Raw genomic sequence first — 24,046 nt, 5'->3', positions numbered from 1 at the left:
TTCATTTCTAACGAATCTTTATTCTTCTCTGATGCAGCATCATGTGGTTTCGTCATGTATCACTGGACAAAGGCTCATGCACGCGTCAACAGGAGGAACCATGCTGGTCGTGGCGGTTTACCTTTTCATCACTAATTCTGCAATGCTTCAATCTCAAATTAGCTTCGTTGCTGACACTTGCTGATTTAGCAACATAAATTGCGATCGTGGGTGAAGGACAATGCAAATTCTGCTGAGCCATATCATTTTTCTTCCTTTTGACATTACTTGCAGAAAAATTTAAATGCGAGTCAATATCTTTTCCCCTTTGGCGTTCTTTCTGCACTTCTGCAGAGTCAACACAATTCCTTGCAGAGTCTTTTACGAGGACTCTACTACACTTGTATAATCATCGATTGTGGCACTAGAAAACCATAGTGCAGATTCAATATCAGCTTTTTCCCTATGCTTGTTTCGATATCTTCAATGGTGCTCGAAGGAAATTATTATTATACAGTCCTAACTGGGCGGGCACAGGTTGCATGCGAGGCTAGACTAGAAAATCCTGGCCATTCATTGTGCTTTGGCGGCTGACATTCGATGGATCCGATATTTTAGCTCTATCCCACCTAGGATCACCAATCAACTTCAGCCTGACCTCTCAATCTGGATCATCAGTGCTTATTTAGCCCGAGTTAGAGCCACTTGAAGCGCCCAAATCCCATATTTTACAGTAAGGATCTTTTCACTATGTAAAAAATGCTAACTCTTCTCTGTGTGTGTGTCATGCTCATTGAAGCATGTGAAAGGATCTCTGAGAGTGTCCAACAACTTCTGTTCCATTTTTTAAATAGCAGCACAAATCTCTTAAAGAAAATATGTTTTGCACATTAATCTCTCATTTGAAAAGAGGCCAGCATAGTTCTTCTTTTTGTCTGGCCAGAGAAGAATGACTATACGCGTGATTTGTGGGGTCTTAATCCGGGCCCCACCAATCCAGCCTACCGATCGACCATGAACATTGGAGAGACACCTCCAATCGTCCTCCCCTGATCCTAAGGAAAAGGCACGATCCCACGATTTGCAAATGGATGATAGAAATGATTATGTTTTCAAGGATCTCAATGCACGAGGGTTAAAAACATTTTCAAGTCATGATTGGTTTCTCCATAACTTTGTTATCAATATAGCAAGACAAGATGGCAATGGTGGCTGAATGCCTCTGTAATCGTGAAATGCATGTTAAGAGATATTGATTTAACAAATGGCCTACTATTATATCAATTGATCTTACGTATTGTATCTGTAAATCTTGAATGGATTTCTTTGAAGTTGTGTAATCAAAGGTATATAATATTCGATCTTTTCTACTGAAAAAGAAAATTTTCAATTGTGGTTTGAGGTGATAGGTTGTGAATTTAGTCTATAGTTTGTGCGGTCAAATTAAGCTAAATATAGTGCAAAAATAAAGTGGGTTAGACAAATCATAACCATGACTAAGTTCAATTTTTATTAGGCAAGAGTAATTCCTCGTACAAGGACTTAGGAGAGTGCTTAATACAAAGTTGACTTATGCTCAATAGTAGTGCTGTATATATACTATTAATATACAACTTGGCATACTCAATAACATGACAGATTATTGCTAAGCTTTCAAGTAAGTGAATTATATCGATACTCAATATCAATTCGCCACATCACTTAACAACATATCGATTTTAATATATCCAGCACTGTTCATTTTTATATTCGGGTGCTCTCCATAACATTGGAAACAAAGGCCATGTCTAGAATCTTCTTTCTCAGTCATCCTAGTTGTCAACTATTTGTATAGACACAACACGAGTCACATGTAATTTCTTTTGACGCCAATTTTGGACGTGAAGTGGAATAAGCAAAAGCCCAAAAAGAGGCCCAAAGATAAGGTGTGACTGCAAATTCCTTGGGGTCTGTAAGAGCACGTTTGGTAACGATTTTGTTATAGGAGTAGATTCTAATCAGAAATGATTTTTTTTTTATTCTGTTCAAAAGCCCAAAAAGAGGCCCAAAGATAAGGTGTGATTGCAAATCCCTTGGGGTCTGTAAGGGCGCGTTTGGTAACGATTTTGTTCTCAAGTAGATTATGATCATAAATGATTTTTTTTTTAATTCTGTTCTCGGGAATAGATTCTAAACATTTTAAGCCATTGAGTAACTGTCCAAGATGTCTGATTTTGGAATAGAATTGCATTTGGTATCGTGCTAATTGATTACGTTCCAAATCAATTTATTTTAATTTTTAAATATTTTTTATATATTTTTTTAATTTTTTTAATTTTCTTTTGTTCCCTTTTCCTTTTTTTTTTCCTCCTCCTCCTCTTCTTCTTCTTCTTCTTCTTCTTCTTCAGGTCGGTCGTTGGACCGGCGACCTCACCAGAGCCCCTAGTCGGCCGAGCCTCGCTGGTAGCTGGGCGAGGCTCGCCTGGCCACCGGCGGGGCTGGGTGAGGCTCGCCGAGGCCAGATGAGGCCCGCCTGGCCACCTGTGAGGCTCGCCCAGCCTTGTCGGACCTCCGCCTAGCCTGGCGAGCCTCCGGTGAGCTCGCCGGACTGGTTGCCGGCAACTGGTGGATGGCGGCGGCGGACGGTGGATGGTGGTGGCAGACGGTGGTGTACGGCAACAGAGGAGAGGAGGGGAGAGACTTGAGCTTCCACTTTTCTTCCACTTTTTTTTATTCTTTTTTCTAATTTTGGAACAAGAATCAATTTTTTTTTGTTCTCAATTCTACTCCAAATCTGTTCCCGGGAACAAAAATTTTACCAAACGCGATTATGTTCTCAAACTACTCTCAGGAACAAAGAATTAGAATTTGGCAATGTTTGGATGGTTACCAAACAGGGCCTAACCATCCGGATTGAAGGAGATATCTAGTTAACGTTCATCACGCAAAGCATATGCCATTTTTGTCTCTTGATCGAATTATTTGGATGGTAAGTCATTCTCTTTTCAGCACAATTTGTGTTATTTGACTAGTGCATGAAATCCAAATCGAATTGGATGATATGGATTGGAATTATCGATTAGATAAGAAGTCATCATGTTTTTTTTTTTTGATACCTCAGCCGGCAGGTAAACCCTGGGGTGATGCTAGGAATTACTTATCACCCCGACGTTGCACTTAAGATCCCGTACGTCCTGCGGGATTCGAACTCCTCTGTCCTGGGTAGATATCATGGGAACTCTTATCCAACTAGGTCACCACAGCCGGTGGTAAGAAGTCATCATGTTCTTAGAGATATTTATCGATTTGATCCAAGAATTGTTTGATTGCCTATTTGGACTTTATCTTATATTTTAAACATTAAGCATCTAATTTAAAAGCCTCACACCGATCAAAATAAAAATCTAAAAGCCACACAAAGAAGAAAAAGTGAATTTAAAATTCGGTGGATCCCTATCCAAAATCAAGTCCTTATAAGAGAAAGAAAGAGAAGAATTATAAGAAAAAGGGCATTGCTATTATTCTTCTTTTTCATGGAGAAGCCGCAGCCGCACAAGGGAAAAAGAGACGCCGCGCGGTAAAAGGAAAAAAAGGAACGTGGAAGACGTTCTTGTGTCGGAGCTTGTCCATTCCTTGATTTGTGCAGTGAGTTTTTCATTCAAATTAAGTTGTGTTTTTATAAACACTTTTGAAATTGGGCATAATCTAAGTGTAGCAAACACTCACACTCCAATTATTGGTGGATTATTAATAGTCTTCGCATGAATGTAGGTACCGACAATCTTTGATGTTTCTTGTTGATTTTTCTGGTTATTTAATTGTAAGATCCAGCCGATTTGGCATCATAAATCTGCTTCCAACTAAACAAATTGAAATCTGAAATTTGAAGATCTACTAATGCCAAAAGTCATGGGATTAAATCACTACCAAGTTCTCTATGATATCTCATACGATGCAAGTCGGTCAACAGGAGATCAAAATGCAAATCTCTACGCAATTTCATGCCATTGCTAAAGGTCTAATACCACCTCAATATATTTCGCTTCCGAGAATTTACTGCATCATAATGAGACAAACTTGCGTCTTATTTTGCGGACAAACTTGCGTTTTATTTTGCAGGTTAATTGTTGACGCTTCATATTTTTGGGAATCATGGTCTTGGTCTTGTGTAGCTTTGGAGTTCACCTCTTCATGTACAAGACCTAATCGGTTTGGCTCTCGAGGAGGAATGGCTGAGGATTGGCAATGATCTAACTTTGATACACTTCAAAAGGACAGGATTATTGCCATGTCGTAGAACCCTCCGACGCAATCATAGACAAGCTTCATCATTGGTAGTGGCCTCCGCCACGACTGCACATGCTTTGGCATAGCTACTTAAGCTCGGACTAGGGCCACCTTTGGCAATTCAAGTGGCGATCTCGCATCCTCCCGCCCGCAAGAGCTGAGAACTGATGGCAATCAATTATTACTATGACTTCTCTCTTGGGTTGCATGATAGGTATGCATGCCCTTCATCTCTATTGTCGAAAGCATCCGAGTTTCTTTCTTACCAACGAAATATCGTGCGTTTTCATTATGTATCACCAGAAAAAAAGTTTCAGCTTTGATTTTGCAATGAAGTTTATTGTTGACACTTGTTGATTTGGCGACCTAAATTGTGATTGTGTGTGTTAAGAGAGACTGATTCAACAAATGGTCTGCCATTATGTCAACTGACTGTAAATCTTGAAAGGTATTCGATTCATTTTTTATTTATTTATTTATGAAAAATAGAATTTTCAAAGTTATGGTTTCTAGTGATGGATTGTGAATTCAATCTATGGTTTGTGTGGTTAAATTAAGCTATACATAGTGAAAAAATAAAGTGAGAATGATGGATCTAGGTTTCTTCGCTCATGCGGCCTCAACTTACAAGGGATTAGAGAGTATTTTTGGAAAGAAAAGCTCAATAATGTTTGTTCACTTGTGAATGGGATCATAAAACTTAGGGGAAGAGACCCTATATATACAAGTACGGGGCCAATCTCAGCCATAGATCTCTTCTTAGATCTAACGGTGGGGTTTAAATATTCCCTAATCATTACATAGTTGTACAATATCACTCAAGAGGGCCTAGGGTTTTGGGAAGCTCAAGGGTCATTTGCTCGTCACGCCCAGTGCTTGAGAAACTTCTAAAATGCGTCCATCTGTTGGGCCGTGTCATATGGATCCAGCCCGTGACTAGTTCGCTTTGCGTTTGACTCTGCAGCTCGGAAGACCCAAGAAAGACGCTCACCATGGCAAGCCTTGCGATTCAGAAGAATCAGAGGACTTTCCTCTGACTCTCGGCACGTCTGCTGCCTCTGAAACCGAAGAAGGAAACCTCAGATCTACCAGATCTGAATACCCACCACAGCAACAACAGCTTAGTACCATTGCCGACCCTCACCATGGAAGGCATTATGAATTGGAAGAGAGGGAAGAAGGCAGGATGGATCCACGCGTCTGGGTTGGTGAAGCAGGCGAATCCCCGCATCCCAGACCTCGTCCCTCGCATCGAGCCTCAAGCAGACCTTTACCCTCGGCAATGGGCCACACCCCATGTGGAGAGAGAACGACAGTAGGCTTCAACTCCTCGCAGACCAGATCTGCTCCTTTTGGTCTTCAGCATCCAAGATCAAGACCTCGGGCTGCTATTGCTTGTGTCTGCAGAGATTCTTTTGGGATGATTCGAGATGGCTTTGCAAAACATATTGAGGTAAGCTCGGCTGAGCAAGCCGAGGCCGTCGCTTTGGTTGAAACCCTAGATTTTATCTCTTCAACCCTAATCCCAAAGTCCCCAGAAAAAGAATTGATTTTTTTATCTGACTGTCGGTTGCTAGTGGACAGTGTACTGTCGTCCTCTATTTTAAATTGGTTAGTGGATCCCCTTGTGGACTGGGCCAAGCACAAATTGAAGACTATTTCGGGTCTCTCTTTAGCTCACTGTAATAGGAATTCTAATCGGGTTGCTAACTGGGTAGCAAAAGCTCATCGTTTTGATTTCCTTCCTATCAACTGGGTGTCTAGTCCCTCCTCTGCTCTTTTGGATCTTCTATGTACTGATGCTCTTGATGTATTACCTTCGCATAGTATCTAATAATATCAGCTTTGTTTCTCGTAAAAAAAAAAAAAAAGTCTGTTGATAATTGAGTAGGTGGTGATCAAATGAAAACAAAAATAAGACCCCAACAAACGCCATGGGACTTCAGGTTTCTTTTATTATTAAAATATAAAGGGGAATGGGAGAATGGCGTAAACAATCATTCCTAGGCATAAGTTTATGCCTACAACGGATGTCCGGTTCAAGTGGGAACTACTATTTGTTTTGACCGAACCGTCACTATCCCACAGTGCTAATAGGAGTAAAGCTAGAGCTATCCAGCACAATCAAATATATGTTGCAAATGGCACAATCAAATATATGTTGCAAATGAACAAGAGCTTTTTAATTGAATCTATGACTAGTAGGGCTCGAATTACTTGCATTTTGGGGATATCAATGGCTCATTTCGTAAAAATAAGTCTATAATTAAAAAGATAAGAAAAAGCATCAATAATATTTGGGGTGAGTAAGTTCCAATTTAAAAGACATGATCGACTCTAACTTGTCAAATGATATAGAAAGTATTTGGAATCTCTTTCCCATTACTGTTTGAAGAGGTTAAATCTCTTGTCATGGCCCTGCAATTAAACTCTATAAATAAACAGATAGTCAATTTAAGTACTTAATAATCCTTGTTATATGCTTTTCCAAAATGATGCTTTTTTAAGGGTTAATACCTTGAAAAACTCCAAACTGGTACACTTGTGACAAATTTACCAAAAACTATTTTTTTTACCACTAAAAACCCCAAACTGGTATACTTTTGACAAATTTACCCCAAACTGATACACTTGTGACAAATTTACCCTATGTTAGTTTTCGTTAAATTTTATTCTCAAATTATTAAGTTAAATAACACGTGACAGTTAACCAGTATACCAATTTAGGATTTTACACTCTGTTTGTCACAGTTTACAATTTTTATGATATTTTTGTGGTATTAATCCAATTTAGCATAGGGTATATTTGTCACAAATTTACCAGTTTAAGGTTTTTTGCAGTTGAATAAATTAGTTTGGGGTAAATTTGTCATAAATGTACCAGTTTATGATTTTTTATGATCAGTCAGGGTAAATTTGTCACAAGTTCACTAGTTTGGGATTTTTCACGGTCCAAAAAATAATTTGGGGTAAATTTGTCACAAGTGTACCAGTTTGGGGTTTTTCAAGGTATTAACCCTTTTTTTTTTTTAAGCAGAACTCTAAAAATACTTATTAAATAAGCAAATAACAAGGACTGTAATTTTCAATTTCTTGAAATCAAAACTTATTCTAAACAAATTTTTTTCTTAAAATGTTTGATAAAGATAGAATGATTGACGTACACAAGGAAGCAAAAGCTATCCTTTCACTAGACCTAGGTGAGGGTGGGTGACCTTGCCCAAATTTGGGAGAGGGCTGCTGCCCTCTCCTGTTTCAGGCGAGGGCCTATTAACTCTCACCTTTGGTCAGTGAGGGTCGCCAGCCTTTATCCAAGCACTAGCAACCTTGTTGACCATTGCTGTCGCCCCACCAATGATGGAGTGGTGGCCATAGGTGGGAGGGAGCCCTCTCGCCTATATTTTTGCTTTTTTTTTTTTAATTGAAGTTTTTTTATCAAGAGAAAAAAATAGAGAGAAAAAAAGAAAAAGGAAAAAAATTAAAATTTGAAAGATGAAATTGCCCTTCACTAGTTAGTGTGTTCATGCCCTTTTTGAGATTGATATGATCATTTCAAGCCCTTATTTGAAATAAAATTCACATTATGTCTTTATTTGAAAAAAAAAATGATGACACTCTGGACCTTTATTTGAATTTGAAACAATACCCTTTTAAGATCCTTATTTGAAAAAGTGATGATATTTCAGACCCTTATTTGAAATTTCCCCTTATAAAATGGTGCATGATCAATAGTCCTCTTCCTCAAACCTATGCTTCTAAGCTCCTCATATTCACTGGTACTATATTTCATGGCTATATTGGTTATTCGATTGAGTGATTCCTTTGTCAAACCATCCGAAAAAAACTCTGTCGCATGTATTGGATCTCTTGGTCATAGATAGGATATCGATCTTGAGATGCAAGGCCCAGAAGCTCCATGTCTTCAGACACAACCCTGATGCCAAGGCACTAGTTTCATATTATTCTATTGCCGGGAGGCTAATGGAATCTGTCCTAGGCGAGCTTTAGATCAATTGTTCAAAGGAAGGAGTGAGGTTTGTCGAGGCTACTGTGGATTGTACGCTCAAATCTTTCGATTATTTTGAGGTTGTCATGTCAATCCTGTACAACGAGCTTCTTCCTTGTGACCTTGAGGACCCTGAAAGCAAAGAACCACTGGTTCAAATCTCGGGCCAAATGAAAGAGGGAGAGGGAGACGGAGAAACGCCATGCTGGACTAGAGGAATAGAGAGTTTTGGGCTATACGAGAGAGAGTGAAATGACATGCGGGCTGGGCGGACCGAACTGGGCTTTGGCTTCACGTGTGGGTTGTGGCTGGGAGAAGTGAAGGGAAATAGGAGTTGGGCCGTATGGGAGAGGCGTGCGGGCAACGCCCTTGCGTGGGCCAGTCCGCAGGCTCCTCCTTTATTTATTTATTTATAAATTTATAATGTTTTTTTTTTTTCAATAGATTTTATTGATTGCTAATCTATTTATCCACTTTTTTACTTTTGCTACTTTGCTTTTTTTTTTTTTTTTAATCTTTATAAGAAGGAACACTTTACTGGACTAATGAAATCAATTGTCAACTAAGCCACCTCTCGCCCTTAGCTGGTCACGAAACTCGATTGATTGGAAGAAGAAGGAAGGAAAGAAAAAAAAAGGAAAAGAAAAATAAATAATTCCAAAAATAAAATATTCATTAAAATTTATTCACATCAACGTGATATGTGCCATGTAGAACAGTCGACGTTAGTTAAAATTGGTTGGATGGATTCAATTAACACAAATGCAAAAATTTGGAATTCAATTGGCCAAAAAAATGGGTTTAAGAATGAATTGGCATGATGCAATTTTTTTTTTTGGGTTGGTAGCATGATGTAATTAATTTGTGACTTTTTGATAATTTTCCCCACACAGGGCATCTCCTTCTTGTATTCACTCCTCTCTTTGTATAAATCGCTTTGTTCATCTATTGTGCTTCTGTCAAGAACAAAGTATACATCACGACGGTGTTTGGTTTGTAATATTGAGAATCTAGGTTATGGGATTTATATGGATTGGCTTTTAATCTTTTGCTTAATCAAATATCGTGAATTGCGCATTGTCTACGCTATGGAAAAACATATAAAGAGAACATTCTCCACCTCCCCGAGCCATCACCGGGGTCTTTTATTTGCTCTCTCTCCCTCTTTCTCTCTCTCTCTAAATCGCTTTGATTATTTGTTGTGCGTACAACCGTCTCAAATTTATGGTTCCAAGTTTTAAGATTTATGTGGATTGGCTTTTAATTTTTCGCTTAATCTTCTCATAAGGCCAACCCACTAAGGAACAAATTGGCCCAAGCTATCAAATAAGCCCAAACTCCCAGGACCAAATCAAGCCCAAAATAATTAAAGCCGAAGCCCCTCTCCTCAGTATCTCCCCCGGCACCCCACCCCACCACCCACCCACTTTCTTGCGAATTTCTTCTTTTTCTTTTTATTTTGATTATTTCTTTCCTTTATTTATTTATTTATTTACTCCCATGCCTTAGTTATCCTTCATTATGTGCGACACATAGCCGATTTTGAGGTAATAGGTAACTCATAATCTTTGTTGCATTTGACACCTAAATTTTATCATTTTTATTTGAGACTTAATAGCATAAAAAATTAGATTTTTTTGGTAAAAATAAAAAATTAGAAGTTAATTTCTAAAAAATGAAAAAAAATTCTTTAAAATGCATCATGTGTTCATTAAATTTCATGACATATAGACATAAGGAGTATTTGCATTGCTAGTATTAAAATTGAAATGAAATTATTTAAAAAAAGCAAGATCAGGCCGGGAGCAGGCTGGCTTGGCCTTCTTTCTTTTCACTTCTTCCTCTTTCTCGTTTGGGCCCAGCCCATTTTCCCCTTTGTCCTTGGCCGGGCCCGTGGACCTCTTCCCTCCTCCTCCTCCCTCACGCGTCGCATGCGGTTTGCAAAAAGGGAGAGAGGAGGTACAGAGGTAGAACCTTTCTCGTGACGACCAAAGTCGTGGTCAGGGGCCAAGTCGGCAGGAAAGCTGGTGGTGGCAGAGGCCATGTGCGCTTGTCGGCCAGGCTTAAAAGGAGAGGAGAAAGGAGGACTCAGTTGTGAGAAAATAATGGGTACCTTAAAAGTGCCACACAATTTTTACTCTGAACCATTCAGAGCGTGACACATGTCTCGTGTCAGTTCATGTCGGCTCACTTCTCCACTTCAACTTCAAACGAACGCGTGGGAGGACCTGGCTGTGGCCCACCTCTTTGCACACATTCTGCTTTGACGTGTCTCGTGTCAGTTCATGTCGGCTCACTTCTCCACTTCAACTTCAAACAAACGCGTGGGAGGACCTGGCCGTGGCCCACCTCTCTGCACACATTCTGCTTTGACGCTTTCTCTCCTCTGCTCTCCTCTACAGATTGTCTCTCTCCTCTCTGTCTTTCTCCTCTTCTCCATTGTGTCTCTCTCCCCATTCTCCTCTCTCTCCTCTCTGTCTCTCTCCCCTCCACCTCCTCCGGTTGCTTCCATCGCCCCCTACCTTGACTCCGACGCCGACGTCGCCGATGCTCCTCTGCCTCCCTCTCGCGACGTCTGCTTTGCTCTCTCCTCTCTCTGCCCTTCGCAAAGTCGTGCCTCTCTTCCAGCAAAACATGACGCCGACGGCCCTCCGCCTTCGCCTCTACCTCCGCCGGTTGCCTCCGTTGCCCTCGACTTTGATGCCGACGCCCCTCCGCCGGTTGCCTCTGTCAGTGTCAGATTTCATCACCCTTAACTCTGACGCCTCCGCCTCCGCCTCCGCCTATGCGCCCGATGCTGACGCCGAAGCAAGTTAAATAATTTGATTACATTTGAACTGAGATGACCTAATTGGGTGGTGTAGTGCGTGCGTGCGTGCGTGCCGCCAAACTAATGACAAACACTATATAGGTACATCTCTTGGAATTTCTCTAATAGGACCACACAATTCGCATTTTCAGACGCACGATCTTTGTGTCATGATTATGTTTTATGGAGAGTAAGTTATTCTCTTTTCAGCAATTAAAGCAGATTGGACATATCTATCAAAAGCTGAGTTCTCTATAACATCTTATTATAACATAGTCTACTTTTACAGGATGCAGACTAGTTTACAGGAACACCATGCTAATCTTTAATCAATTCCGTGCCACCGAACCTGAATATATTTCACTTTCGGAGAAGAGAAGGGTTGTTAAAAATGAATTCAAATGTATTTGAACAGAGATGAAGAGGTAGGAGAAGAGAAGGGTTGTTAGAAATGAATTCAAATGAATTTGAACAGAGATGAAGAGGGTCCTACCTATCAAGCAATCCAAGAGGAGAAGTTGCAGTAATGGTAGGGGCTGATTTTTGAAGGCATGGCTATAGCCCCTTTCATCGTTTTGTCTGGTAAGAGGGTAATTAGTCCATAATTCTTAACAAAGGTCTGAGTATATCGAAATTAAAATGATAGCGATACTCCAGAGAAATAGAAAAGACATATAGCCACATATCTAATACGGTATGAAATCATTTGACAAAAAGTTGAAAATATACATGACAGCGCAATTGCAAAGATGAAAAAAAAAGGACAACTAGTTTGGCTGATTTAGCTGGCCTAGGTTGGGTTTGGCCGGCTTTGACCAAATATTTCTGTCTAATTAAAGGGAAATGGGCTAATTTGAAAGGAAACGGTCCAAATTCGATCAAATTATATTAATTAAATCATTTATGCTGATGATATACGTTGCACTTTAGATGTCGCACGTTGAGAGTCTTAGTGTTTTCAAGTTGAGCATGATTATACATGTTTTTGGAGTTCACCTTTAATTAGACATTTATGTCGAGTATATTGATTTAGCTCTCATTGATCGGAGGAATATTGCCGAGGCTCCGGGATTGTCTGTGATCCAGCATTTGGTGGGGTTTTGGATATAACAAGCTGCACCAATCGGGTATGATATATTAATCTATATTGATTTAGTTTTGCTCATTGTTTTCATTTTCTGGGATGGTTTAGGATTGGATATATCAAGTCGCACCAATCGGGCACTGGATATTAAACAAACAGTTTTTTTTATCCTGCAAGTAGAGTAGAACACATGCATGTCTATTTTTCCAAATCCTAAACTATCATTGGAAAATGAAAACAATGAGCAAAATTGAACTAATATAATTAATATCCAGTATCGATTGGTGCAGCTTGATATATCTACAACTTAGTCAAATGCTGGATCACAACCAATCTCAGAGCCGCTGTCATTCCTCCAATTGAAAGCTGAACTGATAGACGTGGCATATATGTTAATTAAAGGTGAACTCCAAAAGCATATATAATCATGCTTGTTAATCCGAAAATGCTAAGATTCTCACCATACAAAGTTTGAAGCATAACATATATCATCAGTGTAAGGGTTTAATTGGTTTAATTTGGTTGAATTTGGATTGTCATTAGCCCCTTTAATTAGATAGAAATATTTTACAATTAGGTCTTAATTGCATAAAAATTTGGTCAAAACTGGCCAAAACCAACTTAGGCCAGTTGAATTAATAAGTTTTCTGGTTAGGTCTTTTTTTTAAATACCTTTGCAATTTGGCTGTCATGCATGTTTTTGGCTTTTTGTTGGATGATTTCATACTGTACTAGATGTGTGGCTATATGTCATCTCTATGTCTTTGGAATATCGCGATTATCTTATGATGATCCTAAAGAATTGTGGAGCAGTAACTCTCCTATATGGGGACGAAATGATGGAAGAGGCTATAGCCATAGCTTAAAAAAATTAGCCTCAGCCAACCATTATGTGACTCCTTTCTTGGATTGTTTGATAGGTAAGCGTCTCCTTCGTCCCCGTGTTCAAATTCGTTTGAGTTCATTTATAACAACCCTTTTCTTCTCCGATGCAGCATTGTGCGGTTTCGTCATGTATCATTGAACAAAAGTTGGCAGACTCGTCAACGGGAACATACCGTAGGTGGCAGGTTAACTTCTCATCTCTTATGCTGAAATGAAGCTTGAAGCTGACACTTGTTGAGTTAGCTACACATTGCAATCGTGGGCTAGGAGAACACGAATTCTAGAGAGTCCGTATCATTTTTTCCCCCTAAGACAGTCCTCATAGAGTCATTTAGAGAGCGTTTGTAATGCTTTCGGGAACAAGTATTTCTGTTATTTTGTTTTCTGAAACCGAAATGGAATAGAAATTCATTTAGTATTTTTTTTTTAATTTTCAGAAATAACTCAAGAAACAAAATTTTCTTTTCTTTTTCTTTCTTCCCTTTCTTTTCTTTCTTTTTCTCTTCCTTTCTTCTTCCCTAGCCGGTTGCCGACCTTAGCAATGGCCGATGACTGACCATACTAAGCCTGACGACCTTGCCGGAGCCTTGCCGTGGTTGGGCAAGACTCGAACTTGCCTAGATGTGATGAGGCCGAGCCTTGCCTGGCCACCGCAAGGTCAGCGCTGCCGTGGTGGCGTTGCTTGACCTCGTGGTGGTCGAGCAAGGCCGATCTTGCAGTGGTCAAGCGAGAACAAGCCTTGCCAGTGGTTGAACAAGGCTCGGTCTTGCCAGATTTGGGCGAGGTCGCCTTGTTGAGCAACTACGAGGCTCGGGAGGACCTCGTTGGCCGACGAGGCTCTCCCGAGGTTGGGCCAACGAGGCTTTCTCGAGGTTGGCGACCTTGCTGGCCCTTGTCAAGGAGAAGAAAAAGAAAAATGTAATAAAATTATTAATAAATTTGAAGAAATTCTAAGTCAAAAATATTTGGGGTTGTACCAAACGTATTTTTGTTTTGAAAACTGAAATTTTACATAATTATCAAACGACTTAAAATATTTATAAATATTCTTGAGGATAGAAATAGAAAAAAACATTTGTCAAAAGAAATTATTCTTAAGAATAAAAATATTACTAATCGTGCCTTTAGATGTGGTTCAAAATCTTTTCCCCTTAGGCGTTCTACCTGCACTTCTGCATAGTATTCCTTGTACGGAGTCTTTTACTAGGACTTTACTACTCTTGCATAATCATTCATTGTTGCACTAGAAAACCATATTGGAGAGCCAATATCATCATGTTTTTTTTTTTCCTATGCTTGCTTCGAGATCTTCAATGGTGCTCCGAGGAAATTATTTTGATACACTCCTAGCTGGGCACGGGTTAAATTTGAGTCTTCATAAGGGCTAGACTGGGAATTTCCAGCTATTTCATTGACTTAATTGGAAAATGCTTTCTGGCAAGCCCAAAATGTCCGTTCCGTCTAAATGAAGCTCGTTTGGTGAAAACCATATATGCTTTGCTTTGGCAGCTGACATGCGACGTATCCAATATTTTAACTCTATCCCACCAAGGATCACCAATCAACTTGAGCCTGACCCTCTCAATCTGGGTCATCCGAGTTAGAGCCACTCGAAGCGCCCAATTCCCATGTTTACTGTAAGGATCTTTTCAGTATATAGGAAATGCTAACTCTTCTGTGCATGTCATGCTTATTCAAGTATGTAAAAGGATCTATGAGATAGTCGAACAACTTCGACTGCAGTTTCTAAATAGCTGCACGGATCTCTTAAAGAAAGTATGTTTTGCACAAACAATCCATCATTTGAGAAAAGACCAGAATAGTTCTTCTGTCTGGCCAAAGAAGAATATGAGTCTATGCTCGTGATTTGTATGGTCTTAATTCTCGACCCCACCAATCCAGCCTAAGAAGCGACCATGAACATCGAAGAGACACCGCCAATCATCCTCCCCCGATCCTATGGAAATTTCATGACCACAAATTACAAATGGATGATAGAAAATGAAAATTTTCAATTTGGTTTGAGGTGATAGGTTTGGAATTCAGTCTATGTTTGTGTGGTTGAATTAATTTAAATATAGTGCAAAAATCTAGTGGGACCAACAAATCATAACCTTTTGGTGGAGTCATCTCAGGGTCCATGCCATGACTAAGTTCACTTTATATTAGGCAAGAATATGTCCTCATATGTTGGGAGACTGCTTAATACAAAGTTGACATTTGTATGTCAGTAGAGCCACACACACATTTTAGTCATATACAAATTGGCATACTCAGTAACATGATAGATTGTAATTAGATTTTTAGGTAAGCGAATTAAGTCGATAAAAAATAAAAATTTGTCGTATTGCCTAATGCACCGATTTTAATATATAACTCCGTTTTTAAATTCACGTGCTCTCATAAAACTAAGGCCTTGTTTGAGGTCTTCTTTCTTAGTTATCCTGGCGGTCATGTATTTGTATAAATAAGCACGGTATAACATGTAATTTCTTTGAATATAGGAGACTGACGCCAATTTTGACTTGAAGCGGAATAAGCAAAGACCCAAAAAAGAGGCCTAAAGATATGGCGCGACTGCAGATCCCCTAGCTGGTTAACGTTCATCACGCCATAGGCCATTTTTATCTTTCCATGTTGGAAAAGGAATGGCTGCCAGGGCTCTGGGATTGGCTGTGATTCAATTTTTGTATTAGAGGGACTACTTTAACTCGAGAGTTTGGCTCTCTGGTGGCATACTGTACCAATCAGGTGGCAGACACGGTCTTGCTCATTGTTTTCATTTTTTTGGGATGTTTAGAACTGGAAAAATAGACATCACAAATTCTTTAGTTCAATCATTGATCTTGTCCTTTTGTATATACTTGTATATCATCTTCTTCCTTTTTGCAGTTTCGCTTTTTCGTTTGCGCTCTGGTCTCCGTCGGGAAGGTGCATACAATTACGGAACGGTGTCTGCTCCTATGTCCTCCATATATCTCAGGAATACCGCTGTCATCTTAATTGTGATTTTTTCCACATCGACCATGATCAAGAGTTTTACAGTAATTATTCTCCTATTTACGGACAGGATAAGATTATAGCCATAGCCTCAAAACATCATCATCTGTCAACTATTATTATGACTTCTGTCCTGGGTTGCTTGATAGGTACGCATCCCTTCATCTCCATGTTCAAAAGCCGTCAGTTCCTTTCCAACCAACAATTTTTCTCCGGTGAAGCATGGTGCGGTGTCGTCATATATCACCAGAAATATTTCATCTTTGATTCTATAACGAAGCTCGTTGCTGACACTTGCTGATTTAGCAACCTACATTGCGATAGTGAGCAAAGGACAACACAGATTCTGCATAGTCGATATCATTTTTATTTTTTTTTCCTTTTGACATTAGATGATTAGATGCGGGTGGAAATCCTTTCCCTTTTGGCGTTCTTTCTGCACTTCTGCAGAGTATTCCCTGTACAGAGTCTTTTACTAGGACTTTACTACACTTGCATAATCATTCCTTGTTGCACTAGAAAACCATATTGCAGAGTCAATATCATTCTTTTTTTACTATGCTTGCTTTGAAATCTTCAATGCTGCTCCAAAGACATTATTTTATAACAGTCCTAGCTGGGTACAAATTACACGAGTTTTCACGTAGGCTAGAGTAGGAATCCCCGGCCATTCATTGTGCTTTGGCGGCTGACCTGCGACTGATCCAATATTTTAGCTCTATCCCACCAGGGATCAACAATCAACTTCAGCCTTACCTAAATCTGGATCATCAGTGCTTAATTAATCCGAGTTAGAGCGCTTGAAGTGCCCAAATCCCATATTTTGCAGTAAGGATCTTTTCACTGTGCAGCAAATGCTAACTCTTACCGTGCGTGTCATGCTTAATGAAGCATGTAAAAGGATCTATGAGATAGTCGAACAACTTCTGTTCCATTTTCTAAATAGCATCACAGATCTCTTAAAGAAAATATGTTTTGCGCAAACAATCGATCATTTGAAAAAAGACCAACATAGTTCTTTTTGTCTGGGCAAAGAAAAATGACTATGTGCTCGTGATTTGTGTGGTCTTAATCCCGACCCCACCAATCCTGCCTAACAATCAACCATGAACATTAAAGAGACACCTCAATCATCCTCTCTTGAATGACCCCACAAATTACAAATGGATGATATGATTATGTTTTCAGGGGTCCCATCCACGAAATAAGATAACATTATTAAGTTACAATCGCTTTCTCCTTAACTTTGTTATCAATGTATAGCAAAACAAGGTGACAATGATGGCTGACTGCCTCTCTCCAATTGTCAAATGCGTGTTAAGAGAGATTGATTTAACAAATGGTCTACCATTATGTCAATCGACACGATCTACTATATTTGTAAATTTAGAATGATGGATGTCTTTGAAGTTGTGTAATCAAGGGCATCTTTTTTATTGTAGAAGAAAACATTCAATTTGGTTGGAGGTGATGGGTTGGGAATTTAGTCTATGGTTTGTGTGCTCTAAATTAAGCTAAATATAGTGCAGAAATCAAGTGGGATTGACAATTCATAATCTTTTGGTGGAGTCGTGTATGGGTCCATTCCATGACTAGTTCACTTCATATTAGGCAAGATTATTAACTCATATGAGGACTTAGGAGAGGGCTTAATTCAAAGTTGACATTTGCATCATAGTAGTGCTGTATATATATTATTAATATGCAAATTGGCATACTCAGCAACCTGATAGATTATAACTAAGCTTTCAAGTTAGAAAATTATCTTGATACCTTATATCAATTTAAAATATCACACTAAAAACAGTGATTTTAATATATCCAGCACCGTTGGTTTTTATATTAGGGTGCTCTGCATAACATTGGAACAAAAGCCCTGTTTGAGGTGTTCTTTCTCAGTCATCCTAGTTGTCATGCATTTGAATTGACAAGCACGAGTGACATGTAATTTCTTTGAATATAGGAGGAGGCTGACGCCAATTTTGAATTGAAGTGGAATAAGCAAAGGCCCGAAAAGAGGCCAAAAGATATGGTGCGACTGCAAATCCCCTGGGGTCCATAACTTGTCCGAATTGAAGGAGACAGCTGGTTAGCATTCATCGCGCAAAAGCTTCCCCTCCCTTGGAAAACCTCATTCAATACAAAATACCAAAAAGTGTGTTGCTCAACTTAGGAGTGGGGAATTGGCTCATGTTTCTCACTTGCTGACAGATCCCTACAAAGAAAAACTGGACCCAAAAAAGCAATCTTTCTTTTGAGATTTTCCTCCATCTTTTGTTAAAAGTCTTTGAATCCTTTTCCTCCCAATTTCCAGCCCTTCCAATTCCACCTCCTAAAAAGTCCTTGAGAGTGACCCAGTTGGGGGACTCACTGCTTGGAAATATTTACCAAGATAAAGTCAGGTAACGTGCAATCCCACCACAAAAGTCGTTTCCCTTTCTTGCAAGGTAGAATATGCATCGATAATTTAATTTGGAAAATGTTTTGATTGGGCGGAGGATGAAATCAGTTGGTCGTTTGCCATTATTGGGTTTTTAAATTCCTAAACTCCGAATAAAATATGAGTGTTGCTGTGGCTCCGGATCTAACACCCTTTGGAATCCAGTGCTAGAATTGGAAACAAATAGATTCCGGGTCTTCAAGAATTGGTTAATGAAGTAATTGGTATGTCTGTTTTCAATCACTGGTTTCCAGTTTTAGTCCAAATGGATTAAGATTTAGAATTCTTGTCCTCGTTTTTTATAATCTCGATTTCTCCCTTTATTATCCCTTCCGTCCCCCTCTTTCTCTCTCTGCGCCAATGGTTAGATCCCAATTCAGGTGAGCCAATCGTGTCTGACACCAACACTCTCTGAATAAACAAGCCTGAACCACAGCTGACACCTGAAACCCAAAAAAGAAGAAGTGGGTGGTGTTTGTGCTTATAGAATCAAACAAGGAATCAGAGAAAAAGTTCCGATTTATTGTTCTCTGATTTATCGGCATCTGTGTCTTGGATGAGTGCAAGAATGTGAAGCAAAATCTGGGGAAGACTTTGTTTCTTTGAAAGAAACGAGCAACTTCTGATTGTTCATTTTTCTGGGGGGATTTGATCTTGTGGTATTCTTGAGGATGGGTGAATTTCCCAATGGGTGGAGTTGGGAAGAGAACAAGCTGTTTGAGGTGGCTCTGGCGATGGTGGATGAACAAGACCCAGATCGGTGGGAGGTGGTCGCGGCCATTGTCGGAGGGAAGAAGAGTGCAGAGGAAGTGCAGAGACATTATGTAATCCTTCTGGAGGATTTGCACTTCATTGAATCTGGGTGTCTTGATCACGAGCTGGAGGATGCTCAGTCATATGGTCAAGTTGAGTGTATTAGTCAGTCAGTGTATTGGACAGACGAGGATCAAGAGTAAGTCACCTCTCTTCATGTAATTGATGCTCTCTCTGCTGTTCCAGTTCTGCAATATGTTCTTTAACTCAATTGCCTTAAGATTGTTTTTTCCGCTCTTGCAGTTTGATCTGTTCTTCAAATTTGTCCCAATGCTATAAGCTACTTTTGCCTGACAAACTTCAACCTAAAAGATTCCCAGTTTGTTCTGTATTTCTTGATTGGCGTTAGGGAGGTTTGCAGACATTTTTGGTGATTTTGAACTGAAGTGAAGGGCCTGTTGCTCTTTTATTGGAATTATTCGAATGAGCTTTAGCAAATAAGATTTGGAAATATATGAACCCAGCAATTAAGCTGTGGAGGGTCAAAATTGGTATGGAACTCTTTTACTCTTCCTCTTAGCCTTGCGGATGAACTACAAAGGACCGGTGTAAGAAACCAAGAAGAAAAGAAACCAGTAGGAAAAACAGAATCAGACCAGTCCAGAAGAGAAAAACCCTCTGTTCAGTCTCCTAATGACTATGTCTAGACTGAAACTCCAGAAAGAAAATGGCCCTTTTTCCACATCGCTCTGCATTTTTCTACTGTACAGACGATTGGATCAATAAGAGACTGCAATGTCCTTTTTTCACATCTCGGAATTTTGTCGATCCTAACACAAAGCCTTTTGTCTGATAGAAAGCTAAAGGAACCAACAGTTCGTATCTCGAACTGCTCATATTCTCTGATGCCCCATAATTATCGCTTGACTGGATGCCGTTCAGTAAATTTTAATGTTATCAAGCAATGTAGATACTCTTGCTAGTTTTCTGAAGCTGTCTTTTGCTTGTCTAGGTAATTTTTTTGATGTCTCCCTTGAAATGCATGTAGCATCCTGGAAAGAATAATCTGGAATTTTGGTCGCCTATCTACTCTTCTTAAGGGGTCAATCTGGCAGTTCTTTTTTATGTTTCTCGTTCGTTCCTGTTATACCTTGACAATTTACATAATTATGCTGTCATTCTGTTCTGGATTTTCAAAAGTTATCGATCTCATGTGCTTTGTCTGCAGATTGTTCATTCAGTTGGACATAAACTGATCAGTAATCCAAGAGCCATTCATTCAAGCAGCTTGTTTCTTAATTGAGAGCTCATGCCTAAGAGGAAGACAGACAGTAGTACTTCAGTATTTTGCTGTTATTCCTGTAATTCTTCTTTACCCTTCTGACATTTCGTCAACAGATTAAGTTTCAAGTGGCAAGTTTTTAACAGTATTAGCAAAATGTATCTGAAGCCTTGTCGACCAAACTACTAGTGATCAATGTGAATATGGCTAAAGAATCGCAATGGGAAGTTGCAGGGTTGTGTTATTCCCGGAATGCTAGTGTCGTGTGCTTTGTTCCTTCTTGTTGTTTTGGTTTCACGACCCCAGACCGTGTGAGCTGCAGCATTCGGTTTACTGAAGCTTTTTAGCTCATTCGAACAAACAGAAATTGGTGCTTTCCTATTTTCCGGTGGTGAGGTGAATTGATTAGACTATAAAATAAGCTTCTTTAAGCTGTGATGAGTGGGAATTCATTCATCGTATTCCAAAGTAAGAGTGTATGATATTTCTTTGAGTGAATTCTTAGCTCCCGAGGCATCAAAACTATGATTTAACAACTCATCATCTGTCCACCAATGTACAGAGTCTCCATGCCAAAAGAAAAAAATACGCACGAGAACGTTTCTAAAACAACAATTCTTCATCATCGACAGCTCATGGGAATTGGTTGGTGCAGTCCACTAAGCTCCTGGCCTGGCGGCGTTCTCCCTTGCACCCTGCATATGCTCATGTATCAATGCCCTAAAAGATTTCACTGGGCTTCTTTCAAGCTGGAGTGCTGGTCGAGTGTGGAATACGATCCTACCCAAAAAGTCAAATGAGACGACAGGAGGGTCGGACCAATTGGCAGAAGCTGCTCTTTCTCAAACACCAGGCCGAGGTTCCACATGACTTCACTCTCGCTCCGAAATCAAGAACCATATCCTCTCGACACATTTTTAAAATCAACTTTGCACAATCTTTATCTGTAGGCCGCTTTGGATATGAACGATGTGCCAAGTCAATCCCATGACAGACATAACATCACTCTTAAAATTGCCGCAGTATGCGAAAAGGTACCAATTGAACTCACAAGCAAGAATCGATGTAAATATTGAGCTCACAAGATCAGTGAACAGACATACTTTGCTCATAAGTCATAACGGAAGTCAAAGATGGCTTACTTGACTTCGAGGCCTGCCGTTTGTGGTCCAGAGTTCATCTTAATGGAGATCTTACCTCATCTCCAGCAAATAGTCTAACGCTGCCGCATCAGGAGATTCTCGACCCGTGGCGACATTCTTGTCTGTTGCTTCTCTGATCTCCATTCCCACAGACAACATCAACAGAGTGAAAATAAAAAATGACAAGGAAGCAAATAAATTCTTTCCTTACTCATTGAATAGGGAGGAGGAGAAGCAGAGGAAGAGGCGACGGCCAGGGAAGAGGCAGTGCAGGGTCGAGCCAAAACAGTCCCTGTTTCTGTCAATAACTCATTCCATGCTCTGCCTCTTCCCAGCCTCTGCTCTGTCCCCTCTTTACCTCAAACATCGACACCCGAAATGCTCTTCACTCCTCTCTTCAATCTCTGCCCAGAATTCGCGAGCACAAGCCTCATCTTCCCAGATTTTGATCGATAATTGCATTGTCTAGGAACCCATATAAGTTCTGCGAGAGTATATGAAAATATAGTACACACGTACTAGCATCTCAATCCTGGACCGGACTGACCGTGTACTGCACAGGAGCTTTCCGTACTGGGTCAAATGCTAAACGTACTAAATTCTTGCCTTGGTGTACTCGCTTCCTTATTTTAGAGCATATTTCAGAATTCAGATGTGCGAAGGCACAAAATTTTAATTCCAGGGACCAACTTCTTTACATACGAAGAATTAAGCAAATTCTAAAGATCGAGGGCGCGTTTGCAGTTGCATATGGGGTAGAATTATTTGATTCTTTGTCCTCTTGGAATCATCGAAGGAGATATCACAGGCATGAGCAGCACGTTATGGCTATGGTGGTCCTCCACCCAAAAAACCCATACGCCATTTTCGTTTCCATGGAAAGAAATGAACTGAAGTTGATGGTGCCGTGTGATGTAAAGTTAGTGGATGGCCGACCAATTGACGGAGAAATTAATGGACCGACCTGAAAAGAACGGGCCACCCCATGCCGAACTAGGAAACACAAGAGGGGCCTACGATTTGGATCTTGCGATCGGAGAGTTCGATGCTTTTAAGAAAACGAAAGGTGAACTTAGTTGACCACGGCAACCGACGATATCTCTTACGTAACATCCCCGAATCCTGCAGGAATAGGCCTCATTTTATCTTGATCCGGAATTAGGCCTGCACCTTAATACTTAACAATAGACTAGTGTGTTATAATTAACACACAACCTCATATAGTCCCACAAAATCGACACCCAAAATGTCATAACCTAAGCTCTCAACACCAACAAATGCCACACCTCGAATTCTATAGAAATAGCGATAATGAATACAGCTCTCTCCACCTAAAAGACATAACCTCAAACTCAAATAAACAACCGACAAAAAAAATAAATTCAAATAAACAAATCGGAGATTCCTACTATTAGCGCTCTAGTCCTACTTGGCGAACTTGGAAAAAATGATAAGAAGAATGGTGTGAGCAACCATCGTTCAATGAGTAGTAGAGTACCAACTATACATATTTTCTACGTAGTATTAAAAACTCATAATATCAAGTCCTATATAACAAAAAAAGAAAAACAAAAAAATAGAGTTATATTTCATCAACAAAACCTCATATGTATCTTTACAAAAAAATTTATACGTCTCAAAAATACTCATTTTAAGTCAATAACATTAAATCATACATCAATTGTCCATTCCATTTATTAATCTCATATTATATATTGATGACTTATTTTATTGGTCAATCTTCTATCATATCACATTTCAAGGCCACAGAAGTAGCTCTCGCAAGAGTTACATCATCATATAGTATTTAGCCTTGGTTAGTACAAAGCCTTATAAGCAACTCTAACGGGACTCCCATTTGTGTAACACTTAGCCTTTGCACAAGATATATACTTGCAGTTAATCGTTGGGTTCACAGTGATCATAAACATTTCATAAACCATTTTGAATAACAAATAGGCTAGCGAATGTCTAATCCGAAGTTATGTATCAAGTATTTTATAAACATCACTTTTTGCTTTGAATCAACTCACACTTGTCTAATCATTTTCATTTTCAAAATATGAGTTTACAAATTTAAAAATAAGGTAGTATCACTCACTCGGAAATGCCCAAAACTAAACAATGAAGGTCGCTCAAGCCGATGCACTTGGATTCTCATCAATTAATCGAAAAATGACATTAAAAATCCAAGTAATACCTTACTCTAACGAACAAGTCGATTGAACTACCCTAATTATTTATCAATCGACTAATAAGCACTAGTGAAGAAACTCGTTTTATAACGAATATCGATCCTTGTCAATTACAGGTATTATTTATCATGTGCAACTAGCACGCAGGACTTCAAAAGTTTGTTATGATAAAATCATATTTCAAAATCGATTTTCAGCAAGCAAC

General features: G+C 39.5%; 1 protein-coding gene and 3 long non-coding RNA genes across 11 annotated transcripts; 2 read left to right on the top strand and 2 right to left on the bottom strand.

The window, feature by feature from the left end:
* Nucleotides 1-4,879: 4,879 nt before the first annotated feature.
* Nucleotides 4,880-6,093, bottom strand: LOC120292130. The gene is made up of 2 exons (XR_005549783.1): nucleotides 5,390-6,093; nucleotides 4,880-5,303 (listed from the first exon to the last, which is right to left on the bottom strand). It is a non-coding gene; the product is annotated as an uncharacterized LOC120292130 (long non-coding RNA).
* Nucleotides 6,094-10,577: 4,484 nt separating this feature from the next.
* On the top strand, nucleotides 10,578-16,486 carry LOC108959228. Of its 7 annotated transcripts, XR_005548434.1 has the most exons (6): nucleotides 10,583-11,063; nucleotides 11,163-11,250; nucleotides 11,350-13,064; nucleotides 13,140-13,214; nucleotides 14,539-14,666; nucleotides 15,534-15,890. It is a non-coding gene; the product is annotated as an uncharacterized LOC108959228 (long non-coding RNA). The 7 variants fall into 7 exon arrangements; XR_005548431.1 differs by adding an exon at nucleotides 16,179-16,486 and having other exon boundaries at nucleotides 10,578-13,064; nucleotides 15,534-16,073; XR_005548433.1 differs by having other exon boundaries at nucleotides 10,582-11,063; nucleotides 11,163-13,064.
* A 1,685-nt stretch (nucleotides 16,487-18,171) lies between these two features.
* LOC104434453 (protein RADIALIS-like 4) lies at nucleotides 18,172-20,762 on the top strand. 2 transcript variants are annotated; one of them, XM_039312661.1, is made up of 3 exons: nucleotides 18,172-18,431; nucleotides 18,850-19,421; nucleotides 20,451-20,762. In XM_039312661.1, the coding sequence occupies exons 2-3, from the start codon at nucleotides 19,141-19,143 to the stop codon at nucleotides 20,476-20,478; spliced, it is 309 nt and encodes a 102-aa protein (XP_039168595.1). In that variant the 5' UTR covers nucleotides 18,172-18,431; nucleotides 18,850-19,140; the 3' UTR covers nucleotides 20,479-20,762. The 2 variants fall into 2 exon arrangements, with proteins under 2 accessions (XP_039168595.1, XP_039168590.1); XM_039312656.1 differs by having other exon boundaries at nucleotides 18,172-18,693.
* Nucleotides 20,763-20,942: 180 nt separating this feature from the next.
* Nucleotides 20,943-22,393, bottom strand: LOC104434478. The gene is made up of 2 exons (XR_723607.3): nucleotides 21,289-22,393; nucleotides 20,943-21,199 (listed from the first exon to the last, which is right to left on the bottom strand). It is a non-coding gene; the product is annotated as an uncharacterized LOC104434478 (long non-coding RNA).
* Nucleotides 22,394-24,046: the final 1,653 nt, after the last annotated feature.

The sequence above is a fragment of the Eucalyptus grandis genome, chromosome 1 (genome assembly GCF_016545825.1).
Source record: "Eucalyptus grandis isolate ANBG69807.140 chromosome 1, ASM1654582v1, whole genome shotgun sequence".
Lineage (NCBI taxonomy): Eukaryota > Viridiplantae > Streptophyta > Magnoliopsida > Myrtales > Myrtaceae > Eucalyptus > Eucalyptus grandis.
Note: the sequence above shows the minus strand (reverse complement) of the source record. Positions and strands in the feature narration are given on the sequence as shown.

Coding starts and splice junctions, on each gene's coding strand:
- LOC104434453 (XM_039312661.1), top strand. CDS start 19,141: ATGGGTGAATTTCCCAATGGGTGGAGTTGGGAAGAGAACAAGCTGTTT. Junction 19,422..20,450: donor TGGACAGACGAGGATCAAGA/GTAAGTCACCTC, acceptor CTTTGTCTGCAG/ATTGTTCATTCAGTTGGACA.